Source organism: Myotis brandtii, unplaced genomic scaffold (genome assembly GCF_000412655.1).
Source record: "Myotis brandtii unplaced genomic scaffold, ASM41265v1 scaffold59, whole genome shotgun sequence".
Lineage (NCBI taxonomy): Eukaryota > Metazoa > Chordata > Mammalia > Chiroptera > Vespertilionidae > Myotis > Myotis brandtii.
Window position 1 is genome coordinate 3,522,516 of NW_005370223.1, and position 12,202 is coordinate 3,534,717.

Here is a 12,202-nt window from a genome sequence, read left to right on the forward strand (position 1 = left end):
ATATGCTGCTTCTCTCAACATAAAAAAAAAAATAAGAAAAACTCCAGGAAAAACAAAAAATTATGTAACATCATAATCCCAACAAAGATCCAGCAAACTAAAATGTGGCAATAATTCTGAGCAATTGATTAAAGCATGAGAAAAGTAAATCCATTTAAAACAGATGCTGGAACATTCTCCTTTAGGTGACCTAAGAGTACGTATGACATTGGACTTTTAGAGATGGAACTTTAAGAGATCATTATTCCCTTTTCAAGATGTCCTTTGCCCTCTCTTCTCTGACTCACTCATTCACTCATTCATTCATTCATGTAACAAGTATATACTGAGAATCCCACATGCCAGGCACTGTCCTAGGAACAGAGATAAAACAGTGAACAAAGATGACGAAAACCCTGCCATCCTGGAGCTTGTATTTTATGGGAGATGATACCTCCACTTCCAAGACCTGCTAAAGGGTTCTCTCTCCCATGAAGCTCTCTCTGAACTTCCTTGCTAAGTGCTTCACCTATTCTACTCCTAAAGAACTCAATTCACAGAAGGGAATTTAGCTTTTTACATGCATATTACCATTGCTCAGCTAATGTGCAAACTATGCAACAACAGCAACATTTGTTAGAGTTATTTGTACTTCTAGTGCAGAGCTCTGAGCCTAGATAAATAATTGCGTTTTGAACCTTTCCATTCAAACAAAATGTAAATAAAATTGCCAAGTAAAATGTAAAGCACTATGTAAATGCTACTTATTATTTAACAGATGAAGCTGAATTCCCTGTCAGTTAACTGACTTGCCCAGATCACAAAACAAGTTTGTGGAATAGCCAAACTAAAATTCATTGTACTAGCTTGAACTAAAATAAGTACTTCAATCAATAAATAGGCCAAAAGGGAAGAGAATAATCTTAGGCATTTTCTTAGAACATTTCCAAATATATAATGAACGCCTAAGACACAGACTCTATTTCTTCCATATGTCAAGGCGTAACATTACAATTATGCAAAGATCATTGTGAGAGCCTTTAGAAAGCCTCTCATCAGAAATATAATCTATCTTTTAAAGCCTCCATGTCAGAGTTGTATATTTCTACTCTGCAACATATAACATTTGAAATGCCTAAGTGTTTAGATATGTTAATGTCAATCATTTTAAAATATATTGGCTTTTTAACTATTTATTCACAGGGTGTGGTTGGCAGTTAGCTAGATGGGGCAGAGCAAGGACAATGGGCCAGATATAGAAGGTCACCAGAGCAGAAAGCCCCAGGTGCTTTCTGCTCTGGTGACCTTCAAGGGGCAAAACTGGGAAAACAAGGACCTCAACCCCAAGGTGACCCTTCCTCCCCTAATAGATCACTGGTCATCCGGTTTAGACCCCTTTGTTACCAGAAAATGGACCTGGCCCTTAGCAGGTCTGCTGTGGGTTTGCCTAGGGCCAGCCAGTAGTGTGTGGGTTCTTGACTTCCTGCAGGAAAAATTTCACAACATGAGTCCAGGTGACTATGAGGAAATGTTTATTAAAGCTGGGGACAGTAAAACAAGGACTTTTGTTTGCTGGGAGTTTTTTGCTTACTGCTTCGATTTCATTAGTTGTAATTATCTATTCAAATTTTCTGATGCTTCCTGATTCAGTTTTGGAAGATTGTATGTTTCTAGGAATTTATTCATTTCACTCTGGTTGCCCAATTTGTTGGAATATGGTTGATTATAGTATTCTCCTACAATTATTTGCATTTCTGTGGTGTCAGTTGTTACTTCGTCTCTTTCATTTCTGAGTTTATTTATATAGGTCCTCTCTTTTTTTTTCTTGATGAGTCTGGTTAAAGGTTCATCAATGTTTATCTTTTCAAAGAACCAGCTCTTGGTTTCATTGATCTTTTGTATTGTTTTTTTAGATTCTATGTCCTTTATTTCCAATCTAATTTTATTATTTCCTTCCTTTTACTTACTCTATGCTTTGTTTGTTGTTCTTTTTCTAGTTCTTTTAGGTGTAGGGTTAGACTGTTTATTTAAGACTTTTCTTGCTTCTTAAAGTACACTTATAATGCTACGAGCTTCCCTCTCAGGACTGTATTCACTGTGTCCCATAGATTTGGGGTTGTTAAGTGTTCATATTCATTTGTTTCCAGGTAAATTGTGATTTCTTCCTTTTATCTCACTGTTAACACGTTCATTGATTAGTAACATGTTATTTAGCCTCCAAATCTTTGTGTGTTTTTCAGGGTTTTTTTCTTGTGATTCTAGTTTCATATGATTATGGTCAGAGAAGATCTTGATATGAATTTAATCTTCTTGAATTGATTAAGACTCGTTTTGTGTCATAACATGTGGTCTAACCTAGAAAATGTTCCATATGCCCTTGAAAGGAATGTATATCCTGCTGCTTTGGGGTGAAATGCTCTGAAGATATCAATTAAATCTATCTGATCCAGTGTGCCATTTAAGGTTGCTACTTCATAACTGTAATGTTGCTACTGTTATGAATCGTAATGTAAATATCTGATATGCAGGATGTATTTTCATTGTTCACGACCCACAGGTTGAGAACTGCTGCTCTAGAGGAAGACCAGGCCTCTAGGGGAGGTGGAGTAGCTGACATGTGGAGGTAGACCTTAGGGAACCTTGGACCTTTTATAGATCTGCCCCCAGCTCAAAGCTGGAGGAGCTGACCATTGTACACAGATTGGCCCCTCCCATACACACTCAGTCCCAGTAGATGTAGCCACAAACAGTGAATAGTGTGATACTTCTAGACAGGTAGTTCAAGACGTTGGTTACACACAACGTCTGACATAAACCTGTACCTGAACCTCATGCAAGTGGACCCAGAACTAGTGGTGGGCTTTAGACCACACCAGAGGTTGACCCAACTAGCCACACAAGTAGGACACCCAAAGGGGGGTTCCTGAAGGCATCAGACACTGCTGTGAACAACTTTGCCTTAGGGGCAGTCCATGCAAAGTGACTCAAACTAGGTGATTGAGGTTTATCTTATAGTCAGCCAGCCTGAAAGGTTAACTCCACCGATGAAAGGGCCAAGAGCATTCAAGACGCAGCTATAACAGGAGAGTGCATATAATCCACAAGAAACATTCCCAGAGCACCGAGCATAGGTGATCTGGAAGACTGTGCCACTGGGCTCGACAAGACACATACATCATAAAGCCATAATAATAATTTTGGGAGTCATAGCAGATCTACTTAATACACAGAGGCAAATGGGGAGAAAAAGAAATATGCCCCAAATGAGAGAACAAGAGAAATCCCAGAAAAGTAATTAAATGTAATGGAAGCAACCAAATACCAGATGCAGAATTTAAAACAATGGTTATAAGGATAATCAAGGTCCTTAGGGAAAGAATGGATGATCTTTGTGAGAACTTCAGCAAAGAGGTAGTAAGCTTTAAAAAGGACAGGGAAATCATAAAAAAGAACCAGTCAGAAGTGAAGAATACAATACCTGAAATAAAAAATACACTAGAGGAATCAACAGCAGGTTAGATGAAACAGTGGATTGGATAAACTATTTAGAGGACAAGATAACAGTAATCACCCAAGCAGAGTATCAAAAAGAAAAGAGAATTCAAAAAATGAGGAAAGTTTAAGGGACCTCTGGGACAACATCAAGTATAACAATATCCACATCATAGGGGTACCAGAAAGAGAAGAGAGTGAGCAAGGGATAGATAACCTGTTTGAAGAAATAATGGCTGAAAACTTTTCTAACTTGGTGAAGGGAAAAGTCACACAAGTTCAGGAAGTGCAGAGAGTCCCAATCAAGATGAATCACAAGACCTAAACCAAGACACATCATAATTAAAATGCCATAGGTTAAAGACAAAGAGAGAATCTTAAAAGCAACAAAAGAAAGACAGTTACTTGCCTGCAAGGGAGCTCCCATAGGCTGTCAGCTTATTTCTCAACTGCAACACTTCAGTCCAGAAAGGATTGGCATGAAATATTCAAAGTGATGAAAAGCCATTTCCTACAACCAAGACTACTACAGCAAGGCTATCATTTAAAATGGAAGGCAAAATAAAGAGCTTCCCAGACAAAAAGAAGCTAAAGGAGTTCATTATGACCAAACCGATATTGCAAAAAATGTTCAAAAATGAAGTGAAATAACATTTCTATATTTTAAAAATCTGAGATCTTATCACCATCATCTCCACACATAAGGAAACACTAAAGGACATTGTTCTTCAAGCAATTGAGAAATGCAGAAAAGAATAAAGAGCAATAAGAAGCATAAATACTTTATATGTAAATAAATATAAACACTGACAATATAAAACAATGAGAATGCCTTATGCTATTTAAAATGTATATAGGGCCCAACCAGTGTTTCCCTGTGGTTAAGTGTGGACCCATGAACCAGGAGGTCACAGTTCAATTCCTGGTCAGGGCACAAGACACGGTTGCTGGCTCGATCCCCATTAGGGGGTATGGGCTTGCAGGAGACAGCTTATAGAGGATTCTCTCTCATCACTGATGTTTCCATCTCTCTCTCCTTCTCCCTTCCTCTCTCTGAAATCAATAAAAAACATATATATATTTTTAAAAGGAGTTTTAAAAATGTATATAGAATTAACAGAAACAACAAAACATACAATAAAAACAAAAGAGCATAGAAACCTTAAAAAAAAAAGGTTCCCATACTTTTAGGAAATAATTGATTGTTCTGTGACCATGAAAACAATGACTCTCAGAGTGAGTTTTAAATAGATCAAGGACAACTATTTCACTGGTCACATTTCTGAAAACCAGCCAATCAGTAACAACCAGGACTCTGAAATCAGACAATCAAGATGATCACTCCAGTGAACATTCCTATGAAATGATCAAATGTTTACAAATGTCAAGGCATTTTTTTAAATGGAATGATACATATCCATATATTGCTCCCCTTCATAACAATGGTACTCCTTTTGGATAATACATAAATGAAGAAAAAGTAGGATACAAATAATCTTGAGATTTAACAGGAGCTATTATTAAGGCAACACCCAGTGACAATATTCCTCCAGCTCCTGATCCATATCATACGGCTCTGAGTGATTTCTCACATATGGCAGTCAGATTCCTCCATACCACCCCAGGCCCAAGGACCACTGTTCTATGAGAACAGCAATTAGACTATTCCCAATATATGACTCTGCAACATGTTCAGTAGCTTCTGTCTTCTAAAAAACAATGCATATAAACTAAAATCTTTCCTTTCCTAACTGGTGAAGGAGACTTCCAAGGATAAGGATCCCATCCATATTCATCTCACACAACTATAGTATACCTTCACAGTGTGTAATTATTGACAAGAAATTAAGTACTTGGATGATATACTTTCTAGCTTCTCAAAATGATAACATTAATATTTACAATCAAAACAATAGATTTTCCATTTCACACACTTGTACTTCATATTTCTATCTGGTAATTTTAAACACCAAATGCATGGAGTTTATCCTTAAAATGGTTTTAAACCACATCTCTAACTGAAGTATAATTATTTTCCTTTAAAGCATTGTTCTGCCACTCAAGAGTTATCTGATTTACATAAATGCTAGTTAAGCACCACAGAAATTCTCAAATATATAACTAGAATGTCACAAATCACTTAATCCATTCTGTCAAGACAGAGATTATTTAAACTTATTTCACTTCCTTCAAAAGAAATCCTATTTATTTTCTCTAACAGAAAAAATATTAGTAGGATAAACTTACAACTAAATTCACAAAATTACAACACTGTAGTCTAACTCTATCACTTTCAAATATCCTGACAATATTATTTGGAAAAATAAAGACAAGAATTGTTTTTCAATTATTTTTAAAAATTCAACTGTTTACCAGTCATAGATTATAACATAGAAAACTGAAGTAAAGAAATGCCATGAATACTATGAACTCTAAATAAAATTCTAGCCATAATTTATTGAACTCAAGTTAATAAAGATTGTGCACAATGATACAAAATGAAAAAGAGGAGCACCATAGTAGTTTTTGGTGACTTACCAAAATTTAATCCCAATAAATAAATTACACAATCATATGACTCCTAAGTTTGCCATAAAGATATGTGGCTGGTTCTCATGCCTTAAACTAGATCCTTTTACACTCTAAAACTTTTTCTTTTTTTCACACTAATATTTTCTTTGTAACAAAATATTACCTAGTCAGATTCTAAATATGAATCTTTAGAAATGAGATTAACAAAACAATTTAAAAATACTTACTGTCTTGTTTCGTAATCTAATTATGTCTGAGACAGAGCCAGCACCACAGTACTCCATAACAATCCAGAGGTCTGTGTTCTTAAAGTAACTGCCATAGTACTTTACAACATAGGGGCTACAAAAAAATATATAGACAATTAAACTTAGTTAATTCCCAAAGAAAATGATTTTTTAATCCCAAAGAAAAGTATTTCAACATTTCATAATGTTCCCAAGTATACTTAATTACTAAACTTCTATTATACACTGATTTGTCTATATGTAGAGTTTACCAACTGTCTTAATTAGTCTTTAATTGATGGATGAAATTTAGGAGGATTACAAACCAGAGGAGGCCCAAATGTTTTCAGTGATTCCCAAGAAACTAAGGCTTGTTTTAGTAAAGAACTACTATTTAACATAAGGCACAAATGAAAATATTTTTCTTTAACTAAAGCATTTTAAATACAAATCTTCTAAAGGATTTTTCAAATAAAATATTAACGCTCAACTTTAAAAGACTTTATATTTCAATGGGACCAAAAAATTTTTTTAATTCTCTTTCATTTTGGCCTTTGAAAATTCTGGAGAGAAAAAAATGGTTTTTTGCTTTAAATTCAGATAATTAAAATTTTTAACAATTTAAAGTATTTCTGAACTAAGGTTTTATGTCTTTCAGAGTAGAATAAACTGTGTTTATAGCCAAGTTGTTTTAGGAAGACTTAACAAAATTTATTAAGGGTATGCTATATACACTGATGTGTAAAACACCTTGCAGAACTCAAAGAGGCACACTATCCATATTCACATAAAAAGATGAAAAATTCGAGGTGGCATAAACTAAATAGTACAGAGCTAAAATGCTATAAAGAGCTCAAAGAGGATGTGGCCATGCAGGAGCCATCAGAGAAAACTCTGTAGAAAAGAAGGGAGCTGACTTATGAAAAAAAGGTTAAACTTCAAAATGGGGGTAGAAAAGAGACATAAGAACATTCCAGAAAAGGGAAAGGCCATGAGCAAAGGCACATAAATAGAAAGGAAAAAATTAAGAATGTTATGTTTAGGGTACAACTTGTTCAATAGATATTTCTTTGTAGTAGCAGCTATCATGAAAGTGTCATCAGTGTAAGATAAATAAGACACAGGAATTAAATAAGCAAAAAACAATAAAAATGGAAAGTAGTAAAAAAGACTACGTAAAGAGACCGCCAAAGGAGTCTGGGACAACTTCTCAGCAGAGTCTTTATAACTTCAACTGTCTTGAGGTCAAGGGTAGAGCAGATAGGTTAGCGCTTAAAAGGCTTAGACTAATACCGGTAGCTGCAGGGTTAAAATTTAATTCCGTTTCATCCCTACAGCCTACTATTGGTCATCCTCTGATAACTTCCATTATCAGTACTCTTTTTTACTTTAAAGCACTTACAACATCTTGTAATCACTGTCATTGATTGTATCTGCCTCCCCCAGAAGAAAAGAAGCTCTATGAAGATAGGCACCAATCATCTGTCTTGCTCTACATTCCTCCTCAGAGCCTCCCTTCTTACACGTACAAACAAAATCAGTAAGTGAACAAATGAACAATCACAGAAAAATTAACAGAAGGGATCTAATTTAGGCCTCCTCTATGGAATAACATTGAAGCTAAAATTCAAAGGTTGAACAGAAGTTAGCCAGATGAAGAGCATTCAGGAGCCAAGAACTGTCTGTGTAAAAGCCCTGAGGAGAGAAAGAGCAAGTCATTTTCAGGAATCAAAACCAGTTTGCCTAGAATAATGTGAGTGAAGAGTCAGGTAGAACACAATGGAGTTGCAGATGGAAGCAGGAGCAGAACAATGAAGGACTTCAAAACCAAGGAAAGGAGATTGGGCTTTACTAGTTACGCAAGATAAGATCAAAGAAGTTTAAAGATTTCTCTGCTGTTTCAAAGCTAGAATGTAGGAAAGCAAATATGGACACAGGTAGACCACTTAGAAAGTTATGGTAGTCAATGCATGCAAGAGATTGTAATAGCATATTTTTTTTTATTTTCTGTATTTGTGATAAGAAGTGGCGATAAAAAAAAAAAAAGAAGAAAATACCTATCTAGTGGGGGGAAAAAATCTGTATTTAAAAAACTTTATATTGAAGAATGTGCCCTGACTGGGTAGCTCAGTTGGTTAGAGCATCATCCCAATATGCCAAGGTTGCAGGTTCTATCCCTGGTCAGGGCACATACAAGAATCAACCAATGAATGTGTAATTAAGTGAAACAACAAATTAGTGTTTCTTTTTCTCTCTGTCTCTCTGCCCCTTCCTCTCTCTCTAAAAATATCCTCCTAGATAATAAAAGGCTAATATGTAAATTGTCCCCTCAACCGAGAGAGTTCAACTGGGAGTTCAACCAGGGGGTGGGGCCAGCCGGCCAACTGCCCGAGGCCCCATCCCCCGTTGGCCCCTTCCCCCAGTCGGCCCTGCCCCCAATCGGCCCCCCCACCCCGATTGGGGGCGGGGCCAGCCAGGCAACCTCCGGTGTCCCCTCCCCCCAGCCAGGCCGGCCAGACCCCACCTGTGCACAAATTCATGCACCAGGCCTCTAGTCAATAAATAAAAACTAAGAATGTGAAAAGAAGCCTGAAGTTAAACAGAAATTACTAGTAAGAAGAAATGTGAACTCTTTAGAGAAGCTTGTTATGCAAGAGACATTGTCACGTTTAGTGGTCAACCTATACCCAGGAAATTAGGGATATTCTTTGGCTCAGGGGGGAAAATGGATCAGAATCTGAGACTATTTGAATGCCTTTGAAGAAGGAAAATTGCTAGAATACTTGGATGCAGGAAAATTACCTCCTATCTTGGTCGATCTCATGTTAGTATCTTCATTGTGGATGCATCACAGCAGAAATACGTGACTACAGGCAGTCCAGCAATGTGAAATCTCTAGGTTACCAAAATAGGCACATTCTCCTACATTCAACAATGCTTACTTTAATCTGTGGTGTACATTTAATAACAAGTGGTAATAATAAGTGAACCCAGGAAGACAAACTTTTGCTTGAGAGGCCACTGAACCTCACTATAGCTGAACCACTATGTCCTGGTCCTTCTATAGCCATAACGCGCACTGCAAATAGACTGCTCTATAACAAGCAAAAGATGAAGACCTGCCCTATGAAACAGTGTTTCAAAGGTATTCTACGTCCTCTCTGAAATGACATCAGGACCTACCTCATTGTCCACCTCCTCCTCAACTAAAATAACCTGACTTCTTAGGGGGGAAAAGCAAGAAAAGCAGATCAGCATGACGACCTCAAAATTTCTAAAGCAGGAAATTGTGTAGATATGTAGAAATGGAGTCCCTGCTATTTGGCCAAACATGCTAAAGTGGAAATCAAATTTGATGACTCACAACCAACAGTCTGGACAGACCATGATGTAAAAGATGATTATGTATTTAAGTGTGAATCTGGCAATCAGTATCAGAAAACAAAGCTGACCATTTTGCAGTCACCTGGTGATCCACTTTACTATGGTAAAATTCAGCCATGTAAAGAAGAGAAAGAAGGTGACTGCAAGATATCTCCATCCTACTCTTCCACAGTTGATCATTCAAATTGGTTCATTATTGGATCAAAGACTGATGCTGAGAGGACAATCAGTTCCAGGAATTGGTCCAGGATGAAGCCAAGTATCCAATCAAGATGTTGCACAGCTCCAGTGGCTCAGCCAGCTTGAGTCAGCTCTCTCCAGGGAAAGGAAGAACAGCCTGAGACCGTGTCAATTCAGTCTTCAGTACTGGGAAAGGGAGTAAAACACTGATCTCCACCCATCAAACGTCCCTCAAACTCAGGACTTAGTTCCTTGGGTAACTATTTTACTCCACAGCTTTCTGTAATCTCCAACTCCTCCTCCTGCTTCTAAGCCACCAAGTCTTTCTCAGAAGTCATCTGTGGGTCTCAAGTTAGCGTGCTTTCTCCAGCTTCCCGTCACAGACATGAAAGTTTAAAAAGAAAATACCTCAAGAGCTTTTGGTTTTATTTTTTTGTTTTCTGTTTTTCTTCAAGTTGATAAATTGCATCCTTACTCACAACAGATTTTCTATACATTCCACATTTAAACAAAAGTACACAGTTACTAAAGATGTTGTATTATCTATCAAATATGTACTTTATTACTGTATTTTGAAAATTTGTCAGGATAAACTTGATGTGTTAGAAATTAATCATGTATATTTAGGTGCCCCCCTCAAAAAAATAGCAAAATACCCAAGTATTAAGCCCCTGATGGACCTGGCATTATGCTATGTTCAATCTTTCCTTTTCTACATCAAATTGTGGGAACCACATTCTTATCCAGTACCAAATAGAAATTCTGGGGAAATTTTGTAATTATATTTTTTGATCTGGGGACTAAGGACTGGGGAATGTATTATTTTTGTATAATCACTTCAATTTCCTGTTACACAGCCTTAATGGAAAATATGTAACATAATCTAAATATATAACATACAATAAAGAAGAGCAAAATTAAACACACCCCAGCAACAACGTTCCTCTAACATTATTCAGTCACTTCATGAGCCAAAGAACTTATAAGGATCTTATATACTGTTGGAAGAGAAAGTTTTCCATAGATCTCTTACTAATAAGCACCCTGTTTTGACCAGGGGTGACAATGTGTCCAGACTCCCCTAAGTCACTGGTTCTAAGTCACTGTGTGCCAATTCTAATAAATAAAACATTAGCTAGGGGGTTCTGGGAAAGCCCTTTTCTGCTTCTTCCCTTCTCCCTCCTGCTTGGTATACAGACATAAGGCTGGAGCTGGAGCAGCCCTCTTATAACCATGAGACAATAAGCATGCAAGCAAAGGCCACATGCTGAGAATGGCACAGTATAAGAAAAGAAGCCTAAGACAGTTATTACACTGTTGCTGTTATACCAGCCCTACCTCTAGACCTTTTGTAAAGGAAAAATAATAAATTTTATTACTTTGATTAAAGTAACTATAGGCTAAATACAGTCATCATTTATACACTCGGCATCCTCAGGTTATTTAATAGGCGTACTAAGCCCCTTCATGATCGCTCCATTTACTTACAAACTCAGATCACACAAATCTCAGTTGCATACTTTCCATTCCAGTAATTCAAACCTTGTCAGAATAGCACATACCCGTGAGCTGTTTTTCTCCTACCTGTAATTCTCTATATTCTCTCGCATCCCTGCATTTCTTCACCAGTTTAACTCTTCCTCAGCATCCCAGACTTCTGACTCCTGGCTAAGGTAAGTGCTCTGCCTCCTTGTTCTCACATCACCTCCCGCACTAGTCGGTATAGTGAGTCAGCTTTATTATAGCTATTTATTTTAACTATGTGTCTTCTCAACTAGATTACTAGCCAGCTCCTCAAAAAGAAAAACAGTGTCTTAGTTCTCTTGGTATTCCTAGATCAGTGGTTCTCAACCTTCTGGCCCTTTAAATACAGTTCCTCATGTTGTGACCCAACCATAAAATTATTTTCGTTGCTACTTCATAACTGTAATGTTGCTACTGTTATGAATCATAATGTAAATATCTGATATGCAGAATGGTCTTAGGCAACCCCTGTGAAAAGGGTCGTTCGACCACCAAAGGGGTCGCGACCCACAGGTTGAGAACCGCTGTCCTAAATCCTGGCACAGTACCTGGCCCACTGGGGATGCTTAGCAAATGTTTGTTGAATGAATTAGAGTTACATAAGACTGTTTTTAATTAGCAAAAAAGAGTAATATAAGAAAGACTGTTAAATGACCCCCCTTAACATAAAAAAATAATTTTCACCCATAAATTCACCCTGAAAATGGGAAAACTGAGTATTTTCTACCACCACCTGTTGCTTTATAACGTAATTTCTGTTTAAGAGCTGTAGTCCTAAAGACAAGGATTTTAGTCTCACTTCCAATGGGAAGTCAGAAAACTAAACAGATGACCAAACAACACATCCAATATTAATAAAAGGCTAATATGCAAATCAACTGAAC

At 37.0% G+C, this 12,202-nt stretch overlaps 1 protein-coding gene across 1 annotated transcript in view; it reads right to left on the minus strand.

Annotated features, from left to right (window-relative positions):
• The window catches only part of STK3 (serine/threonine kinase 3), a 189,566-nt gene that overhangs the window by 173,048 nt on the left and 4,316 nt on the right, over positions 1 to 12,202 (minus strand). The window contains exon 4 of the mRNA XM_005879323.2: positions 6,231 to 6,345. Coding sequence (XP_005879385.1) covers positions 6,231 to 6,345 — 115 coding nt within the window. The remainder of the gene's footprint in view (positions 1 to 6,230; positions 6,346 to 12,202) is intronic.